Consider the following 23,082-nt stretch of genomic DNA (forward strand, 5'->3'; position numbering starts at 1 on the left):
CTTCACAATTATCAGCATTTCTCCAAACAGTCTCAACCTGTCTGGTGCCCTCTAGGTAGGTTTTAACTATAGTTTTTAGAATTCTCACTCGTTTATCTGATTAGAGAAAGCTAATAGCCCCACCTTACCCCCACAATCAGGGATTGTAATAGCACTTTTCAAGTACTGGAAATACATATGAGGACATGCCCTATTCTCTTTCATTCCCCAGTTCAGGACACAGAAGAATGGATTGAAGTTCCTGGAAGGCAGATTCCAGCAAATGATGGAAGTGGTGGCCTCCCCTTCCCAGGATATGTTCAAGCAGGAGTTTTTTGGCCACTCATTAGAGGTGCTTTAATATGGATTCCAGCAGTGAACAGGGAGCTAGACTTAATGGCTTAGATGGCTCCTTCCAAGTCCATGATTTTGAGTTCGGTGGGACTTCCCAGAAACTGGGTATAGATATGAAGTTTTAATGTGCTGGAAGCAGAAAAGGCTTTCTTTAACCCTCTGGTGTCACAAGCGTCTCCTATCAAAAAGTTAGCTCTGATGGTCTTTCTTTCACTTCTCCTTGGTTTTGAAACTGCAGCCAGTAATCTTGTACTTTAGGCAAACTAAATTCTCTATTTTACAAGGGGTCTGAAGTGCTTCATCTACCATAGATGGGCAATTCTCAGATTGTCAATCATCTTTAGTTAAAACCATAGTGACTAAATATGATTCCAGCCAGCAGAGATATCTCCGTTGATGATTAGTGAAAGATTCCCCAGTGGAAGATTCTCAAATATTCATTAAGTGAAGACAGCCTCCTCTCCCCACCCCCCCACCGATGAAAAAACACTCTACTGTTCTATGGAGCAATGTCATTCATATCGTTCGAGCTTTGGAAATCTTCCTCTTTTTTCAAGAATAAAATGCTTTATAAAATACCTTGTCTTCTGCAACAAGGTAATTAAGAAATGATTGACTAACTGAAAAATATGGGCAGTTTCTGAAATCAATGCAGGCAAAGGAAGCAGGGAAAGAAATAGTTAAGTGTCAAGTGATTGATGCAAATGATACAACACACCGCTGTTCAAAACAGGTTTTTTTATTATTTTTTCTGAGACAAACACATTGATTTTCTGGACCACAGTAGAGGATGGAAACCTTTCACAAACTTATTTATTTGAAAATACAAATATAAAATTATACTTTCCACATCTGTGATGTGAGAGACCCCCATCCATGTAGTATTTTTACAACAGGGCTTCAGAAAGCCATACACAGAGACCTGAAAGATGCTTGATATATATAGATACACGTGTGTATATATATATATATATATATATATATGTCTGTGTGTGTGTGTGGGTATATATATATATATATATATATATATTTATATATGTATATAAAAAATCACTACCAAAGTTCGCATCAGTTCATACTAAAATATAAAAGGAAGGGGCTAGGCCTGGCCACTGTGTCATTGCTGATTAAATACATTTAGAGGATCCTTCTCCAGCATGGCCTGTCCAAATGTGTTGGGACTGTAATGCTCGAAATGTTGGGCCTTTGAGAGCTGAGGCCCCAGCATAGTTGGAGGGCACCTGGTTGAGGAAGGCTGAAAATTTAGAATCATCTGAAAACGCTGAAACTTTACATTGGATTACTGATGGAATTCCAAGACATGTACAACATATATAATGAGATTATCTGCTATCACTAGAGTTCAAAATGATACATCCCACGTGTGGTGGCTTATATACAGAACACAGGTTATATAGCATGGGTGACTTCAGTTTGCTTTTTGTTTGAAACAAAATTCTGTAAAGACAATACATTCTGATTGTTTGGTTACTGGTGAACAAACAGCTTTGTTTCTGAACTTTTATTTTTTATTTTTTGGTAGAATTCTTATTACAGTATTAAAGTATTGCTTAGCTGGCAGAATCTCATGTAGTGCTTGCACACGGCGAGAAATGGACTGGAATTAGATTCTGCACCCTTTATGAAACTCTACAGTGTATTGATGCAGATTTTTTTGTTGAATCTGCCAGTGTGTCTAAGGCCCCCGTCACTCAAAATATAGTTAGACCAGCTTCAGTCTGCTTTTCCAACCATTTTACTTGGCAGAAAGAAAAAACCAAACCAAAAACAAGTAGGAAACCTTTCAAGCAAATACACTAAAGAGTAAAAAATAAGTAGTGTTTTTTGTAAACAATTTTATATGCAATATATATATTACATAACCATGGCTGACATTTGAGGAAAAAATGTAGTAAAACTATATTGCTTTAGTCTTTTTGTATCTTGCATTGAATTAGATGGAAAATGAAACATAATGTTTTTGGTGGCTGGACTCCCTAGCCCACATTCACACTCCAGACTGAAAGAGCTGTGGAGGGTTAATGGCCAGGGGGAGGAGAGAAGAAAATTAAAAGTCTGTACACCTTTCAGGTCATTATTATTTACCAACAATTGTCCAATGATTCAACTAGCCTAGCAGGATGTGTCACATTCATCAGCTTGTGAATATACTGCTGTACAAGAGAAAGAAAAATTACAGCAACAGAGCCATGCTACCTTAAAGTCCAAGCTACTAATTCAAATCAAAATCAACATTATGCAAATAGGAAAGAAAAAGGGACAGGTTGCTCTTTGTTTTAATCAAGTCAACATCAACTTAAAATTGGATGACAATTTGTTTTTTTCCCCTTTGGTGGGAAGAGAAACAAGATGAACTCCAATAGCCTATGGGTGAAATTCTGGCCCTTTGTTCAAGTAAGTAGCAAAAACCAAATCAAAACAAAATGTAATACTAAATTATTTCTAATCTTTTCGATCCTTCTGACACCTCTTACTGGGTTTCTGATATCCAGATTGCTTTATCAACGGATAACTTGTCCTGAGGCACAAAACAGCATTTTTCAATGCTCTCCATGGAAATGTGCAAAGTACCTACTGCTATATACTAACGGTGCATTTTGCACCATAGAACTACATTTTGATTTTTGCTAACTCCAAAACAGGAGCATTCACAAGATGGGGGATGAAGAAGTCAAGATGACATCCCCAGCCATGCGATCGAAGCCCGAACCATTGTGGTGTTTGTAAAAAAAGGACGGGGCTTCAATCGCATGGTTGTGGATGCCATTCTGACCTTTTGCCTCTTCCCTGCAGACCCCCCTTGCTCCAAGGCAATCTTTGCCAGGATTGGTTTGCAACAAAACAATACAATGCTGGGATGGCAATCTCTGCCTGTTCTCTTGACTAAAATAAAGTTGCAGCTGAACCTTCTGTGTTTAAAATTAATTTCCCAAAATGAAAGCAAATCCTCAAATATTTTAATATGGACTTCTAGATGAGTGAGGGAACAGAATGAACCTTACTCTAGGCAGCCACCTAAAAAACATACCAGGTTCCACACAAGTTGTGCTCTGGGCCACAGGGGCTTCCCAGAAGGTATAGAACTATCTAAAACATATTCACAGAGATTATCAACTTTTCTTCAGAGTATTCTTTCTTTTAAAAAAATACTTTTTTTCTCTTTGCAAAATCATTTCATTATACCATGCCTCCCTCTTTTTTATTTTAAAAAATAAACTAAAAAATTCCAGTTTTGCATATCTAGCATTAGCATTTAAGGTAGTATGGCACACCCTTTTTATAAAAAGTTGAAGGGTGGGGGAATCTGCAAAATGCTGCAGTAGTTTTGCCAGCATTTTCTCTTTCTTTTTCTTTCTTTCTTTCTTTCTTTCTTTCTTTCTTTCTTTCTTTCTTTCTTTCTTTCTTTCTTTCTTTTTCTTTCTTTCTACCTTGTGAAGCCTTTGGTTAATTTGAAACCACATGAGAACAGCAGAAAGAAAAAGAGCCAAAACAGAAATTAAATAAAACAAAAACCTGCCCCCAAATTATTAGCATCTCTTTTTGCCTTAAATAAGAGAAAGTTCTATCCTTACTGGTCCTAAATCTGAATAACTACATCTATGTATTTAACCTTACAATACAACTACGGTATGTACTAGAAGGGGAAGAGAAGAGAAAGGGTGTGTGTGGAGGGGTGTCACTACACTAGAATCAGGACAGCACTCTTACAAGATAGTCATTTTTATACATTATTAACATACAACAATGATCAACAAAGAATCTTCTATGAGGTGCCAGGGACCGAGGGAGGAGGAGGAAGAGGAGGAGGAGGAGGAACACATGATAGTCTACAGTACAGGCACACATTCCCAGAAACTCCACCAGGGAAGCTCTGTGAAAATCAAAGAGACCTCCATCGTTCAAAAGGAAATTCACCCCCAGGTACTCCTGACAGGCTGCACGTGGATGGCGTCTATCTTGATTAAAGTGTAATCATCATCATCATCATCATCATCATCATCATCCCTGACTTTTTTCTTTTTTTCTCGCTCTTTTTTTTGTAAAAACACACTCGAGTCTCAGGGAATTGGTTTGCGATTAATTCCTTCTATTTATTTGATTTCGTTTTTATTATTCTTAGTGTACTACTTGATCAAGTCTCAGCAACTTTAAAAAGCGTCCAGCATTCTGGCTTTTAAACCTGGTTGTTTCCAAGTAAGAAAATAAAAACTGAAAACAGACAACAGCCACCCCCCTCCAGCAAAACGTCTTATTTTTGCCGTCTGCTTTGAAAACGGGGGAATGGGGTTCTTCCCCTCCTCCTTACAGTTCGCATTATGGTGCCTCCATGAGGGATCGAAGATGCTTTGCTCTAACTTGCCTATTGAACATCTATGTTAGCCTACCGGTTAGTAAAATTTTACAAAAATAGGAGTGCAGCAGCTTTTTTTTTTCTCTTAACAAATGTCTCATTCAGTGTCTTATTCTGGCTGTACCTAGAGTACCAAATTTATAAACGTAACAATTTAAAAAAATATTAATAAAACTTGTCAATATTAATGCTTAAAAAAAGAATATATCCACACTATAGTTATGCTTGTAATATCACCTACTGTGTTGTACTTGGAGTTGCTGTTGCCAGCCTATTTGACCCATATTTAAAAAATTAAATTAAAAAATATCCTTCATAAGTCTCCTCCCCAGCAGAGGACCATATATATAACAGCCAAACATTAAACATGTGCAAATTGGAAATTGTCAGTTTTCCCCTACCAGTCACAGTGCAATGATGTTTTTATACATTTTTTTTCAAATCTGTTTTCATCTACAATAAATTAAGCTTCTCTTGCATCTAGGGTGACAAACTTGTAGCACTGAGGTATTCATAACGATTTGTTTAAAATAAACCTTTGCTTTTTCTAATTTGTGAATTAGAAAAGAATGGAAAAAGGATGGGTAAAAGGTGAGAAGATGCATGCTTTTTCTGCCCCTCCCCACAGCTGGGACCTTCCAAGACCTCAAGGCTGGCTTGGCGCGAGGGCTGCAGGCAACGGGGCTGGCGGAGATGGATGGACAGTCAGGTGATCTAAATGGTTAAAAAAAGTGTGCTTGAAACTTTAAATACCTTTTTAAATATTAAAAATGTAGCTTTTTCAATCTTGGGAAAAGCAGTTTTTTTTAACTTAAAAATGTAACTAGACTGTTACGTTAAAAGCTGTGCACAGAGGTCTAGTTAATATGCTGGTATGACGCTAGTACAGTTATAAGGTCTAACATCTACAGAGCAAGCTAAACAGTGTTGATCTAACTGCTACGGGCCAGCTCTGGCAGTCGATCTCACAAGTTTAAAAACATTGGGGCACGATCCAGCGGAAAGGTCCCCTGCATGCACTGGCGAGATAAATGGGAATTGAGTGAGGACCTCAATGCCCTCACACACTTTCCATTCATATAAAAGAACCTGCAGAAGAGAAGATTCTGTTGGGATGTGTGCCCCTAGTTTTAATCTTTTTCTTCCGTTCAGTACAGAAACTGCCTTAATCTGACTCCATCACAAAAATATTACAATTTCTCTTTTTTTAATAGTTTATATGCAAGTTAATGGAATTGTATTTACAGTATTACTATTTTTAGATTTCACAATTTCAAAAAACCTTATCGCCTCTTTTTTAACAACAAAAAATGCACTTATAGAAAAAGGACACAAAAAACTTTGTAGTCCTTACTTTATTGCCGAAAATAGATATAATTAGGCTAACTAATAAAAAGAACTGCTAGAGATCCTGCTACTGAGCCAGCCTCCTATTTCCCATCCAGCATAAAAGAGAGTATTTCCACTTACTTTTCTTGCTTGCTCTAATTCTAAATTCAGTGTGTGCTAAATTCCACCTGAAAAAGCCTTTTCAACTTCAAAATTGGTACCAATAAACTGAAAATCATGTTACCATTTCAGCAACAAAATTACATAAAAAGAAAGAAATAGGGAAAGGAATTAAAAAGCAAAGCAAAGAAACCTTTAAGATATAGAGTTAGAATATGGTTAGGGTTTTCCTAAATACACAAAGTAGCAGATCTACTTTGATTATAAGCCTATGTCAAAATACTACAAAAAAGTGATTAAAATAGATCTCAAAGGGGAAAAAAACATCAACAAAAATAACATGAACAAAAATGGATTATATATATACACATTTGTTTTAAAAAGCTGTTGTTCTATATAGTACAGCAGGTTCATGAGATGATACCGATTTTGGACAACCCAAATCCACTGAGTGCCACCTCCAGTTTGTGTGGGTTACTGATTATGGTGCAATGGTCAAAGTCTGAAGACGTGTCACCTAAATATGGAACCATTCAGAAACTTCGCCCTGTCTTGCCTGGACATCCAGATATACTCTACAGTGGATAAAGATAAAGAAAAAGAGAAATGTAATGGTTATGGTCCAACCTTTAGCAAAGTACAACTTCTTAGTCTTAGCAGGGGTGCACACAATATGCTCAACCTGATATCTGAATTAGCCCATTTTCTGGCTTCACACAAGTTCCACTCTATATTTCCTACATACGTTAGATTTATATTTAACAGATTCACACAATACATTGCACCATAAACTAATCCAATGGCCTAGGTCTGTAGCCTGTATTGATCGTACCTACTAGATCATAGAGGGAGAAACTCCTTGTGGTTCCCCACTTCCAGGAGGGAGGGAGGAGAGTCAAAGCTGGGAGGCACTGCTCCTCAGGGGCAGCCCCAGTGCTGTGGAACCACATCTCTGAGATCAGGCTGGCAACCTCCTGGCTGGCTTTCAAAGTTACTGAAAACTAAACTCTCCAGAGTGTCCAAGTGATGCTTACCTACTGTGCCGTCTTTTACTTTTCTACTTTCTATTTTTGTTGTTCTTGTTATGCTATATGCTGGTCATTAATGTTATGATTTAGTTTATTTTTGTTGCTTTAATTATACCCCATGGATATTCTAATTCTTGCATATCACGTAAACTGCTGAGAATCACAGGATTGAGGCAGGAGATAAATTCAATAAGCAAACATAAACTCAGCGAGGCGTTACGGAGGGCCAGCAGTGCCTTGTCAGCAGTGGGAGGAAGAAGTTGGCGGAGGTCAGCTGGGGAGCGGTGGGGGGTGGCAGGGGTAGGTGGTGGCCGCAGAGTACAGGGTGGCCAAAAAGGCAGGGGTGAGGAGGAGATAGGCAGGTGGGGGGAATATATGACATCCATAAATGCTGCATATGAATATACATACATAATATATAAATTTATATAATATATAAAATATAATTATATATATTAAGCCCTACATGGCATGGGTCCAGGTTACCTGAGGGACCGCCTCACCCCCATCACATCAACCTGTCCCACCCGGTCAGGCAGAGAGGGCATGTTGCGGACCCCGTCCATGACAGACTGTCGATTGGTGGGGTCCAGGAAGCAGGCCGTCTCTGCCGTGGCCCTCGCCCTGTGGAATACTTATCCCCCAGAGGTGAGGCAGGCCCCCTCTCTCCTGGCCTTCTGGAAAAAGCTGAGGCCTGGCTCTGCCATCTTGCTTGGGGTGGGAGAGGGGGCTAACCAACCCTGGTGGTGGTTAGTGCCCTAAAGAGGCCCCCGTGAATTCATGAATTTAAATTAAGAACTTTTAATATTGCCATCCTGGATTTTATATTTATATTAATATGTATATTTATATTGTTATCCAAGAAGTATTGTTTTTATTGTACTTTAATCTGTATTTAGTTTTAGTTTTATTGTAAACCTCCCAGAGTCCCTTGTTTGAGGAAGACGGGGGGTGACGAAATTTGAAAAATAAGTAAGTAAAGCTAGTCCTCACTTAACAACCATCCATTCAGCGACTGTCTGAAGTTATGACGACACTGAACAAATGGTAGATACGACTGGACCTTTGTCTGGCCATTGCAGCGCCCCCGCAGTCATGTGATCAAAATGCAGGTGCTTGGCGACTGGCACGCATTTACGACCGTCGCAGCATCCCATGGTCATGTTCTCCTGAGCTGTGTTAACTGCTGCCCCTGCTCCAACTTCCCCCAGCCTACCTCCCCCCACCTCTGCCCTTTCGGCTGTCCCCTGCCATCCCCGCCCCCAGATGACCCAGGCTGTCTCCTTCCTCCTGCTGCTGGGTCAAGGTCCAGGTGCTGAGGGAGGGCAGGGCCCCAGGATGGGCACAGCAAGGTGGCAGGGTGGCGGAGCCTCGTCTGCCAAAGGGAGATGGCCAGGTTCAGCTCAGGGGGAGGCCGGACGGAGCTGGCAGGGCAGGTGGAGGAGCCCCGTCTTCCACCACTGGAGTGAGGAGCGACAGCCCACAGACTATGGAGGGCACAGCGGGACGGTACGGCGAGGTGCGGCATGCTGCTGCTGGGCGAGGCAAGAGAGGCAGTAGCGGCTCCCCAGGCAAAGGTGGTGGCTGCGTGGGAGGCATGTTTGGGGTGGTCGTGGAATTGGAGGAAGTGGGGGACGAAGTCTTCTTGGAGGCGCAGCATGCGCTGTGCAACTCGTGTTGGAAGCCCTCCAGCAGAGCTGGCCACAGGTGGGCTCTGTCAGTGCTGGGCTGGCCTCCGCCTCTCGCTGACGCCTGCAGCCCTCTGCTCACTCAGCCCAGCCTTCCTCCCACAAGGCCTTGGGGAGAGCCAGCGGCTGCCTTGGCTGAGGGCGATTTCCTCCCGCAGGGGAGGCTCTGGGGCTGGGAGGGCCTCCCGCGGCCGGTTCTCCAGGATTGCTTCTGACATGAGCCGCACAGCGCACCCCGTGCTTCCAGGAAGGCCTCGTCCCTCTGCTTCCTCCAGTTCCTCCACCCCCGCAAACAACACCTCCCACACACAGGGCAGGAGAAGCGCGAGGTCCTCACCTAACTACTGTGCGGTCCTCGCCTAGCGACCACAACCGGGACTGCCATTGCTAACCAGTGTGGTCATGTGATGTTTTGCTTAACAAGTGCTTTGCTTAGCACGGAAATTCCAGTCCCGATTAGGGTTGTTAAACGAGGACTACCTGTAATTGGTTTATGCTATTCATTAAGAATGACAAGTTTCTCAGGGCACAGCAGCCCCTTTCTCTTCTGATCACTGCTAGGATCTTATTTGCCAGCTACCCCTCAAGCTTCCCATAATGTCACGAATATCAAATAATATTCTAGATTTTTTTTAAAAAAAGAAGAGAAACTGCAACGCTTAGGCAAACAGCTTCCCATGGCTAATTTTACAATTGCTGTCTTTTGCCACTCAGAATGTTCTGACCTGCTTAAAAGGAAGCCTTCTGTGTCCTGTGTGTCACCTTTCAAGACCCTGAATGCCAGAGCAACAAGGCTCCTCAAATAAACACTCTACCTGCTCTTTTTAGAGGTGGGAATGGGTAGACAATATGTGTTTTAAAATGAAACATGGAAAATAGTCCCCAGTCATGCCAAATTGGAGTGGGAGGTTTTAATTTATATTTGAAAACATGCATTTCGACGTTCCAGATTGTGCAGAAGAATACTGCAATCTTCCCCAATCTAGTGCCTTTAGTGGCATGAGTTGAAATTCAGTGTATCCGGAGGTGTACCAAGTTGGGGAAGGATGGTGTGTGTGATCTAAGCTAGGCATGGTGAATCAGTCCTGGGCATCAGTGCAGGTGGTGGGAGGGATGGCTAGTTTGAAGCTAGGATTTTCACAGGAAATTCTGGTTTTAAAAATGAAGATTGCTTTGTTGAAGCCATGTTGAAAGCACACAATGGCATACGGGTGGTTTGCTGAACCAGACTCACATAAAATAATTAAGAAATTATCTGCTTGGTAAGTCCGCCATTTCATTTTCCAGGCTTGTGCTATTGTGAGCCAAAACAAATGGAGCCATGTGAAATTAGAAGTGATGTGCAGCTAATCCATGATGGATTATACAGTTTATAAACTGCACCATGAAGAATCTTTTAAAAGGTATATATTTCACTGAATGATGACAACAACTTAGTTATAGAAGAACTGGTTCTTCTGTGAATGTCACAAGTACTTAGTTTCAATGGCTTGAACAGATACCTTCAATAATAATGCGAATAACTATGAAACCCAGTGTGTTCCCCAGAGAAGCTGTAGTCCTCCCAAGGTTTTTATTCATTCATTAATTCATTTCAAGTGAACCACAGCTAGCTGCAAGAAGCATTTTCCCCACCTCCAGACTTAAGCCTCCCATATCAAGAAGCCTCCTGGGAAACTTTTATAATGTAAAGTGATATAGAAGACCCTGGCAAAAGTAATTTGAGCTACAGTCACACCGAAACAGTGGAACAGAATTTCAAGCCACAGTAATTTTAACAGGTCTGGGCCGAAAAGTTGATTTTGAGTTAGGCTCTCTCTGGGAACCTTTGGTAGCCTTGTTTTTTAGCAAGGCTTCTAGGAGACCTCAAACATGATGGTGAATAATGCCAGGAGAGCATATCTGAGCTTCTAATCTCAACTTCTCTCCTGTACAATTTTCTTGGTTAATAGTGACAGATGTGAAATTCACATGCTGGGGAGATGAATTGTTCCAGTTAAAATATATTAGAAAAGGCCATCTTTGCCTTGTCTACCTTCTGCTCAACTTTTGGATATCTGTAGTGAGTCCTTTCCTGAGGCAACAAACATCCTCAACAAGGGTAATAGAGAAGGATGAACAGTCACTGAAGCTGCAGTATATCTTGTCCATGAACTTCTTGGCATAGCCAATTTAAATCCCAACCCCCAAGGATCCTTTTCCTTTGTGAAAGTAACATCAAGGGCATCCATGGCTTCCTGGCTTGCCATTCATCATTATAGCTATATGAGGTGAGTGCATACATTATGCTAATTTGTTTAACATTGTTCTTGCCTTGCTATGACTCTTTTTAACATTAATCTAACATCTGTATGTTAGAAACAAGAAATTATTGGGACTTGCTTTGAGGATCATTAACAGACATAATTTTGGGCAGAAATCAGAGACCAAATCTGTTTATATCAGGATTAATCAGGAATCACACTCTTGAACCATACATAAAGGGTGTGCATACGTGCATATGGATGGATAGACAGAAACCCTTTATACACTGAGGGAAGAATTTACTGTTTTCCTGCCTGCTTCCCTACATTTCAGTCCTGGAACTCATGCAGGGCACATGGGCTTCCAGGCAGATTCTCACCAAAGACATACTTAAGTGATTAAGCAAGTTTTGTACATTCAGCATTCATTATGGCGTATCAGCCATATGGTAGCACGTGAATCTTATTTGGTGAATGTCACATATACTTAGTTTCAATGGCTTGAAGAAGTACTATACCTTCCCTAATAATAAGCATAACTATGAAATCCCATGTGTTCCCCAAAGCTTCTAATAGTTGCTCAACAAGAGGCAACTACTGTTATTTTCAAAAGCATCATACCTTTTAGAAGCTTTTAAAAATCTCATTTGGTCATGACCAGCTCCTTCCACCCTTTCCCAAAATAAGTGAATTGGGTTTGTCTTCACACATGTAAAATGCATTTGTTTCAGCAATCATAATTTTAATTCCATGCTTTGATTTGGAAATTAGAATTCATGCACAGATCGGGTACATACATAATATTAGCAGCAATTTCTCACAATTACCTTATATTAACCTGGTTATGGGACTGTTTTAAACTAAATATTTATCATTGGAAGTATTAAAAAACTGTGGTAAAAAGCCATAGGTAAAAGAGGAGGAAACAGGTGGGGATCCAGAATATACATTACCGTAGTAAGTGAATTCTTTTAACCTATCGAGAATTTCTAATGTTCATGATTGTTCTTTAAGAACAAATCACATCTATTGTGCTTACAGTCTTTAGCATAAAAATGAATTAGCTTTTAATAAAGCATTGCAATTTTAAAAAGTGTTGCTCTCAAATTCACATGACTACACAGGTTTTCTCTCAAAAGTTTGAGTAACCCTCAATATTTAGAATTGGTTTAAATAATCATAGCGATTACATAAAAATGACAGAGCTGTAAGCACTTTTTTTTCCAGAATTGCTTCAGGATACCTTTCAAGTTTCCAGCCCAAAAGGTTGATTTGAAAATGTTTCAGAAAAAAATAAAGGAAGAGTAAAAGAGTAAGAATTTAACCCCCCAACAAGAGGGAAGGGATATAGTAGAAAATATAAATGCTATATATACTGATATACCTCCAAGTGAGATGGCAACCAACCCTGTGTAACGTTTCAGTGGTATCCATTTGTAAAAGCCGTTGCAATCAAAGGCCCCTAAAATTGTACAATTGCAATTGTTACTAATATGATACATGGGAATAGATGATTTTTATTTAATTTTTTTTTTTGCATGAATTATCAAAAGTCTCAAGTATTGGTGTTGCTAGCATGAATATTGTTGCCATCTGTTCCTGCTAACATTTTTGCAAGCTCAAATTTAGGGGTACTGAAAAGTAAATTTGGAATAATATTTTCAAGCTGCTATTAGTAAATGGATGGTGTGAATGTATTAAAAAGGCAGACGCTTTTTGAAATGTTATTGAACATGAAATTAAAGAGACAGCTCTGTTCCAGTATACACAAAATAATTTAAAAGACCACACTAGTGCAGACAAAACACAATGCTGACTGCTGTGTGATTCTTTAGAAAACAGACCACAGCAAAGGTCAGCAGCACACAAGTTTTTGAGAACAATCCAATCTTTTTCTTTAGGTGAAAAATGGAAATGAGGGGTGTTATAAGCGGTGATAGATGGCAGTTTAAATTGATGTAGGTCTTAACAGAATAATCTGTATTTCACCATTCAGTTGATCCAATGGGATTTACCAGTAACCCAGATGATATTGCAAGGGGAATGAAATGAAACCAGGATTCAGTATACCAGTGTTATTTTTTAGCAAGTAAAATAATTTGAGGAACTTGTCTGCATTTTTAAAAAATGAATTAAGCTTAACTTTAATCCATATATATATATATATATATATATATATATATATATATATATATATAATCTATCTTTCTATATATATACATACACACAGAGAGACAAAAAAATGACAACAACTAACTATGTCTGTTTGTGTGCATCTCTGAAAATTTTCAAAGTTGGCTTAAAATAATTTTATTAACTAGTTACTCAGATATGCAGGACATTCATGCTAACACACATAATTTGAAAACAGTAGAATTAGAGGAAATAAACATTGCATGCAAAATAGTTAAGCAAAATTTCCACTCCCAAATTAGTAATTTTTCTCCCAAATTAGTAATTGCACCATGTTAATGTTAAAGATTTCTGTTACTTATTTGAGAAAAGGTATGTTGCAAAACTTGCTAACGTTTCTGTAGGTTATTAGGCCCTTCAAGTTTAATTCACATACTATTTTCCCTACCTCCTATGCAATCCTTTTGCTTGGGATTATTAGGACCATTCTCTAGTGGAGAGATATCGTCTAAACTGGTCATGTGATTTACTGGCTATTAAAATGCAGGGCATGGCAACTTCCCATGCTAAACAGTACACCAATGCTTCACTTCTAGCCTGGCCAAGATTAAAGCGGGCATTCAGTTTACCCAATGCAATTATTGGCCATTCCTTCCTTCCCTGTGGAAGTCATAAGAGGGCTTCTGCAAATGACTCCTGTGTCTATGCATACGTCTGTTTCTGACAAGGCGTGGTGATACTAAGCTGTTCTTGGATCCTAAATGCACAAGAGCTATAGCCTTCCTAAGATACACTGTGATGTAGGTGTTGCCAACAAGAGACTTTGGGTGACTTAAATTAGCTCAATATAGGATCTCTATTCATAGTTTTAGTTCACTTCTGGAAAGCCCTCCTGTCTTTTCAGGATTCTGGCATAATTTTCAACTGCTTGTAAAGTAATTAAAATTAAGATGAATTACCTGGCCAAGTTTAATGTAGAGAATTTTTACAGATATTCTCAAAGAAAAGCACACATTTCATTGTAAAGGGAAAATTTAGTGCACTCTGCAGCTTGATGAATCTGTGCTTTTCTTCCACTGATATAAATGCAGTATAACTTCTGTTAAATGGGCATCTCTCAGTTGCTCTTTAACTGAAATAAGGGAATCCAATACACATTCTGTTCCTGGTAGAACATCTGAATGTGGGGTCTGGCTGAATGAGATTTTGTTGTGTTAGCAAGTCCAGGGAAACAGAATGCAGTCGCTATCAAAATGTGATCCCTCTGATATATGGAATCTATAGGGGAGATGGTGGGTGGGGGGAAGGGACCGAATAAACAGATTCAATTTAGTGTCCAATTCACATGACAGGGTAGGCCCCCAGATTGTGTGGCTTTGTAAGGCCTATTAGTCCATGGAATAGGTTCCACAGAAGAGCACTGCTGTGTCCAGTGTCCACAGACTTCATTCACTCTAGAGGGTCTGCAAGATAACGAACAGGAAGACAAAAAGAGCTACTTACAGCAATTCCATGCCCAAAGCCAGAGCCAGGCTGGGGGCTGGCAGCACTTATGTAGTTACCCACACCGGAGTCTTGACTGGCTGTACCGTAGAGGTCTGCAACTGGACCCGGGCTGTTTGCCCCTGGAAATCCTCCAGGTCGGGCTGGATTGGAGCCTGCCGGGGAAGCGGGTGCGCCAAAATTCGGTTGAGCACTGTAGCTATTCAAGACTGGTGTGCAGAGAATAAAGCTGGGTATGAGGCCGAAAGCTGAGCATGCACAGTTATCACAAAGCCAAACACTAATAAAAACAGCCTAGGTCCAACTTCTAACACTTAACCAAGGCCATGCGATAGGAGAGCAAGTACTCAATAAATGTCAGCCCATACTACTACGAAGCTTAGAGCTCCAAATATATAGAAATATGTATAGAAAGAGAAGAAAAAAAAAATCATTCAACACACTACTGCAACCAGAGACTGTAGGTGGTCAGTTTCACCAAATTATCACAAAAATATGTATTTTCTGACATCTGATTTGATGCTCATGCAGTAGTAAAATGGGTTTTCTAGATCTGGGCACGTTGAGACAGCATTCACATCCCATGCAAACTACAAAGGAACTAGTTTTAGACTACACATTGTGTTAATATTGATATTAAACGTTGACAGCAGAGAAAGCAAATCACAGTTAGGAAAACTTTTTTTGGGGGGGGAGCGGAATCCACTGAAAACTTTCAAGTAATACATCCTGCCCACCCACCCACCCACCCACCCACCTTTCTTAGTACTGAAGATACGTGAAGGTTTGGAGGTTTGAAATGTTTTTCTTTAAATAAAAACAAACAAACAAATGATAATGCAATGGAACATTTGGGAGTGTTTTGATATAAGAGGAGTAGTTTTGTTTCCCCTCCCCCTTCTAACGTGGAGAAATGCGTGCCTTCCTCCCTCTCCAAACAATTATTTGGGTAGAATACATGGAGGAATGAGTAGCTAGAAGCTGAACAATTCTGCATCGTGAAACTTAATTATTTCCAAAGAGAAAACATGTAAATTGTAATAAGGGAGACAGTCCCTGCAGCTGAAACATCTTAGGCAGCTCACTTTTATGACTATTTTTGTAAGAGAAATTAGATTAGCAAGTTCGGCAGGAAAAGCACTGAGCTGTTAGGTGCTTACTACACACACAGAGAGAGAGAGAGAGAGAGAGAGAGAGAGCGAATGAACAAACTGCTGGAGACCCAACCCTATTACCTCCATGTTAAGAAAAGCAGAGCTGTTTTCTTCAGCTAATTGTTCGTGACCTTTCAAAATCTATGGCTTAATAAATAAACCTTCCTTTTACTAGTCTATCTGTAATCCCTAGATAATTGATGACAGTACTTGAATATAGAAAGAACTAGGATACAAACCCTCTCTGGTAATGGCCCTGCCCCACAACACAACTGGGTTGATCGTCCTATGCAGAGGTTTCTGCAGGGTATGGTCAAAAAGGTCAAGATAGTGGCTGCAATGGAGTGATGGAAACTCTGTCTGGTTTTTATGGGCATTGCACTGCACATAAAAACAGGCGGAGCTTTGATTGCACAGTCACGCCACCATCTTGACTCTTTGACTACATTCTGTGGACACCTCTGGCACTGTATGTCGAGATAACCCAAAAGGGGTTAACTGACCCAGTAAATAAAGAGTTAACTTTATCGCAGTTGGACCCATCACACACAGGGTTTATCTAGCTCCACACCATCAGTCATGTTATGGGAATGTCTGGGCCCATTTAATTAAGCCATTTTGTTGAATTGATCCTTCAAAGGAAAGAACTAGAAGAGCAGCAGAAAAGGCAAGGCTCACCATTTCCAAACTCATTTCCAAAGCTGATCAGTGGAGAACACACCTCCTAAACCCTGGTTGGCCAGACAGGCAGCAGTAGGCATGACTTGGCCACCTCAGTTAGTGAGAAAGAGGACAGTGTGACTGGGTGTTCCCAGAACCACCAAGAAAGGATCTAACTGGGTTTGATGTGTTGCGATTAAGCACTTTTTGACATACATCTCTACGCAAACAAAATGGGACTACCTTTTCATTACTTTTATTTTCTTTCCATCCATGAAAGATGCAAGTTTCCCAACAAGTCAAAATGGCATGTAACTCTGCTTCTCCCCAAGCTGGCTGAGACAAGTTATTACCCCTGAGATATGTTCCTCTGGTATTTCACATTAATTTTCTGTCTATACTTTGCAAAATTCACAACTGTGTTCAGAGTCAAGGAGTTATTTGTTTACCTAGGGAGACTGTGTAAATATAGATATCTACTGGGAGGGTTTCCAATCTCCAACAGCTACCCCCATGATTAGAAAAAAATCACAGCTGGTTGGGGATAAACCAGCATCAAGTTTGGTTTAATAGCAATTTCTTGACCAATGTGTCATCTCTGGTTAAATAGCTAGTGTTAGCTTGGTAGAGGGCAAATGGGAAGGCTTGCCTGTTCCGGGGGTGGGGTGGGGGGGAGAAACGTAATTTACAGAAAGATGGGGCGGTCCATGTGGTGGCATTGCTTACAACTGGCAGAGGGAAAGGTGAATAGGATCAGACTGGGGATAAAAATATGGAAGAAAGTAACTCCATTGTGCTAGGCTGCATTGGAAAAACAAAGCAGTTTTAGAAGATATTAAAGACTAAATGTCAAGCGAACTTTTTTCGTTCTCATTCATGAAGAAAAACATCCAGCTGAGATATTCAAAGGCCTTTTATTAAGTTGCCGGAGCAGACTTTTGTTTTCCAGTTCAGTAAAGTGGATATCGGCCTTGCTGACAGCTCACCAGAATGCCTCCCTTTGCCAGGCGAATGAGCACATTGGCCTCAGAAAGCAGTGACATGCACAGAGACACATGGGCTCCACATGGAAACGGCTTTAAGTTGCACCACATGGAAGCTGTGCTTGGTGTGAACTGAGGAGGAAGCCCTAACAACACAAGGCAGTTTGGCTAAGATGGCACCTCAGCACATGGACAGCTTAAAACTGCCACTGCATAGAGGCCCTAGCTCTGCCAGTTGCCCGAAATGTTCAATGGGATAGAGAGGCAGGAAGTTTCGGACAGAATGGGTAAGCGGGCTGGGATGGGATTTTTTCAGTTGCTCAAAAAAACCTGTGGACTCATGGCTCCAGAGCCTTTCATGAGTTAAAGTACCTCCAAAAGAACACAAGGAAGATTTCAGTGACTGACATGCACTTTCGCCACCCCTCTTATTCCTGCCTTCAAGGAGACAATCAGTCCTTATTTGCACCTTTGCTCAAGCTTGCTGAGAGGCACAAATGTATTGTTTGGGGACCTGGAACTCTGGGTTGCAGTGATGTGTAAATGGAACCTTTTCTCTTAGTTTGAATGCCATACAAGTTCATGTGTTAGCCAAGGTGCAAATAAGGAATGATTGTCTCCTTGAAGGCAGGAATAAGAGGGATAGCCAGGACAGATTGGGGAGGACTGCACTGCTTTAGGTGGAGATGGAAGCTGATGCTTATTGGAACTTAGCAGGACTGTCTTCCCTTATTTTTAATGCCTTGGTTTTATGGAAGCTTAACACTTTAAAAATACTTTGACACTATGGCCAATCATCTGACCCTATTTTTTTAAATCAAATGTCCAATTTTAATATCTGATGGAAAGAGGTGTCAAGTGGTCAGGAATCTCCCACATTCTGGAATTAGACCTAGATGCAATTAATGTGCTCAGCCAAGAAGGTTTGCATGAAGGAAAATGCAGCCATGCTTCAATCAATTTCCTCTTCCAAATCACCTCTGGTATCTGTGTCCTCACAGCTAGGGCACCCATTTGTGGCGTTATGAAAATCTAAATAATCTCACTCACTTGAGTAAAGTTGCTCAGTAAGAAAGATGTCAGGAATAGCAAATTGCCGAGCTGACAATTTGAAGGAAATTAAGAGTGAACACCTAGGATTCTACAATTCTCAGTTATTTTTTTTTTTATATCTCAGAGTTCTGTTCCCCACCACCCCCATTTCCCATCCCTCAATTACCCCATCCCTAAATTATCATAATGCCCTTACAGAACAGCAATTCAGAGCTGGCTGACCATATTGGTTCCATGATCTGTTCTATTGCAATGTCAATAGTTAGTCATTTCTCTAAGTTGTTTTATGTCTCAAAGTAACAAAGTTTTCTTAAGCCAGGCTCAGAGCTGAATATTCACTCTAATAAGATGGAAAATTGATGGCTTGGAAAGAAAGTCTTTTCTCACAACCCTTGGAATGGAAAAAGCAACACTAAGGAGAGGCAAAAAGTAGTGGGGTGCCACTTTGCTTGGCTAACAAATGGTCTTTTCCAGGAATTTCTGCATGGCTACCAGTGGGTGAAAGGGAAGGGTGTTTGAAGGACAGGGAAGCTTGGGTGTCTCCGAACTAAACTGAGGAGAACGCTGAAGGACAGAACTATTTTTATTTATCGGAAAATGTTTTGCACAAGATTTTGAAAACAGGATCTGATACATTTAAAATAAGTAAGACAAACTAAAATAAAATAAGCCAACTAAGCTGTCCCATTTATAGGGTCCACATGAATCAGAGACATGCCCCAAAGGATTCCTGTATTCATTTAGCCTGCTCTCCCCTGAATGGAGTTTTTCAATTTACTTGTCTTGAAGTAAAAATGCATTTATGCAACTGCAGTCATCCGTTATGGATGCTCCAATATGTTTTGAAGCATTCTGATCAACTATGCATGTTTTCAGTGAGAGGGTGAAATAACATGGTGTACTTTGGCGCTATTTCATAAAATAGCAGGGTTTAACTTCTGCTGATAATATGTATGCTAGGCACCACAAGGGTCAGGAAACTATTTTCCAGATTACCACACAAAAATCATTGCTTAGGTATATTATCTTCATTGGTATGTTGATTGTTATCACAGTGCAAGGTGATTTGAAAGGGTCCAGAGATTTAGGGGGGGGGGAGTCCAAAGCAAGAGCAATGGAGGTCCTTTAAAATCGAGGTATTTAAAATCTCCTGGCTGGCATGGAGCAGGGCCACAGATATGGAAAAGCAGGACATGTTATGTCTTTGTTATTGAGTAAATGAAGTACTTACTACAGCTATTTCAAAGCAATGACAATGGTAACTGCAGCAATATCTATTATACTGATGATGACGATAAGTGGTAATTATCCTTTGGTAAGTCTCACTTAGCCTTCTCAGTGTGTTACTGTATACTTTAGGTGGACTCTTTCCTATAAACATTCTTAAAACACCCTTTGGAGAAATCATTAGAAGTTATTGAGAAGAATCTTCCACTGCTATTAAATATCACCATACACATATCACACACTGTACATTCAGGAACTGTAAAATCTAAACAAGGCTGTTTAGCATGTTAAGTCAAGAGTACTTTCCCACTGCCTGAGCATCATTTTGATAGTAGCCATGAATGCAGAATTGCACTCAAATGATAAAAGAAGGGTAAGATTTGGGGATGCTCCAGACATATCTTGATTTCTGCAAAGTATCTAACGAAGTGTCCCATGCCAAGGCACGGTTCCTCACCAAATGGGAGAGAAGTGGAATGTTATGTGGTTGGGTCCTGGGTCTTGCACTCTTCAATATTTTTATTAATGACATGGATGAAAAAGTGAAGGGAATAGTTATCATAAAATTGATAAATAGCCAATATCCTAGAAGATATAAATAAAATTAAAAACATTTGTGATGGGTTAAAGAAATGGGCGAAAAATAACAGAATGGAATTTAACGCAGTCCAATGGAAAATTCTTCAGTTAGAAAACATAAATTGAATGCACAGGGAATGCATGTCTTGAAAAGGGCATTTGAAAAAGATTTTGGAATAGAGTTGTTTACAAACAGAACATGATCCTGCACTGTGATGGGGCTACAGAAAAAGCATGTGAAATTTTAGGCTGCCTCAGCAGAAATATAGTTTCCAAATCATGGGATTTAATAGCTCTGTGTTGGCCAGCTCCACCCCAAATATTGTATCCAACACTGGCACCATATTCTAAGGATTCAGACATATTGATGCAAAGAAGAGCAACTAGGATGATCAGACAATTAGAAAAAAAACAGAGACAAAGGATCTGGGAATGTTTATTGTTGAGAAAAGATGACCGATGGAGAGTAGGACAATACTCTCCAAACATGTGAAAGGGTGCCATTGAAAAGGAGGTCAAGACCTGTTCTCTCATTTCAAAGTGCAGGACGTGGAATCATGTAAGACCAGGACCAGAGGTGCCCCAAAAGCCTTGACAGGACCCCCTTGTTTGAGCCAGCCTAGGTCACATCATTTGATCAGAAAAATGAGGGGGAGGATATTTGGGGGGGCACCTTCTAGACCCCCCAGCTATGGGCCTCTACAGGAAAACAGCTGTTGGCTGAATATTATAAAAAAAACTTCCAGGCAGTTGGAATCAATGACCACTATGGGCTCCTGGACAGTGAGCTCCTTCTCAACAGGGATGTTCTAACTGAGGCTGGACAGCCCTATCAGTGGGGAATGTTTTGAACTGGGTTCTCGCACTAGGCAAGGGGTTGGACTCAACGGTCTAAAGGCTATGATTCTGTAAGACACATCACCTCCTTCTTCCTACATGGCCCACAGGTCGTAAAATCTTGGGGGAAGAATTTGAGGAAACTGAAGCGCAGCTGGAATCTCACCATCCGAGCTCACCAGATGGTTTAGAAACCAACACCTTTGAGACGAGTGGATGCTGCTGACACACTTCCACAATACAACTACCCAGATCCCTCCAGGACCTCAAAAATAAGCAATGTGAAATAACTAGAAAAAAAGGGGAGAGTAGGAATCTGATTTGTACTGTAAAAACAACTCTCTTAAATAAGCCCCAAGAGGGAAGGTAAAAAGGAGAGAATTCACAGAACTTAAGGACTTAAAATCAGATTGAGGCACAAGAGAATGTAAATTGTACAGGGTAACACCCCACCCTTTTTTTGTTTATAAAGGACTTTTGGATTTAAAATACACCAAAAGCCATTGCTTGATTTTTCATCCTGAGGAAGACAGGAAAAGTGTTTCAATGGCTTTGCAACAAGGGATGAATTAACACATTTTATCCCAGGATGCACTTGAATCACATCATATAAGCTCCAGCTGGTGATATTTCAATACACCCTTCCCTCTATTTATTTCCATAGCAGTATTTTGGGAAGAATATTTTGGCCAAAATTTGCTCCAGACTTATACTATTTTTCTTCCTGGTAACAATTGTTCCTAGCACACATATTGGGTAGAGAGACAAAACACCTGTGACTGAGAAACAGCTTTCCTTTAAGTACTACAGAGGATGCCACTGAGGAGGGGCAAAAAACAAACAAACAAACAAACAAAGATACCCAGTGTGATCTGAGCCTGCAAATGATTAATTGCTTAGCTTTCCTGTGAAAAAAGAATGGTGAAAAGAAAAAAGCATTGCTTTTTAAAAGCATTGCAAATGTGGAAGAATGGAGATTCCAACATGCCTTAGCACACAATGTTTCCGTTCACATGACATTTTTAATTTATTCATGAGGGCGAGGCTACCACATCATGCAAATGGAAAACTAGGTCGATTGACCCAGCCAATTAACAAAAGTGAGTTATGTTTAGTATTAAATAGCCCCAAGTCTGCCTAGTGCTATACCTAACTCCCTTCAGTCAACTGTGTCTTCCAAACAGCTGACTAAGGGCACTTCCACATGGCGTCATTTCCCATTCCCAGTCCCTTTAAGCTGTTGTTAAGGTAGGTACACTATGAATGACCAAAAAGTGCTCATTTACTTATGGCTCCACTTCAGCTTGGAGGAAAGTAGAGTGGAACGCTACAAGGCTCTATCCTGGGCTGTGTGCTCTTCTACATTTTTATCCATCACTTGAGCGAGGGAGTTGTGGGGCCACGTATCAAGTTCGTAGCTGGGAGGGATAGCTAACTCTTTAAATGAGAAAGGTGCAAAAAGATACAGGGAGACTTAAGCAGTGGGGTGAAATGGATAGGATAGAATTGAACAGGAAGAAATGTAAACTATCCATAAAGTTCTGCATTTGGGCAAGAAGAAGATAGGGCACACGCATCGGACAGGAAGACCTGGCTTGGTAATAGTAAACATTAAAAGGATCTAAGTATCCTTTTTGAAAAATTACAAGTAAAACAGGAGGCAGCAGTGTGATGCAACCGCTAAAAAGCAAATGTCATGTTGACAAATATTAACTGGAGCACAGACTCCAGATCATGGGGAGTAGCTGTCTCTCTACTCCGCCTTGGTCAGCCCCACTTAGAATCCTGTGTCCAGTTGTGGGCACCATAGTTCCAAAAGGCCAGTGGCAAAATGAAGGGA

General features: G+C 40.4%; 1 protein-coding gene across 7 annotated transcripts in view; it reads right to left on the reverse strand.

Annotated features, from left to right (window-relative positions):
- Nucleotides 1-1,056: 1,056 nt before the first annotated feature.
- Nucleotides 1,057-23,082, reverse strand: part of MSI2 (musashi RNA binding protein 2) — a 527,555-nt gene continuing 505,529 nt past the window's right edge. For 4 of the 7 annotated variants that reach the window (XM_063296952.1, XM_063296934.1, XM_063296943.1 and 1 more), the window contains 3 exons: nt 14,750-14,958; nt 12,498-12,575; nt 1,057-6,729 (listed from right to left, as the gene is read on the reverse strand). In XM_063296952.1, coding sequence (XP_063153022.1) covers nt 12,534-12,575; nt 14,750-14,958 — 251 coding nt within the window. In that variant the 3' untranslated portion in view covers nt 1,057-6,729; nt 12,498-12,533. The remainder of the gene's footprint in view (nt 6,730-12,497; nt 12,576-14,749; nt 14,959-23,082) is intronic. The other 3 variants (XM_063296967.1, XM_063296960.1, XM_063296926.1) reach the window with 2 other exon arrangements.

Source organism: Candoia aspera, chromosome 1, assembly GCF_035149785.1.
Source record: "Candoia aspera isolate rCanAsp1 chromosome 1, rCanAsp1.hap2, whole genome shotgun sequence".
NCBI classification, from domain to species: Eukaryota; Metazoa; Chordata; class Lepidosauria; order Squamata; family Boidae; genus Candoia; species Candoia aspera.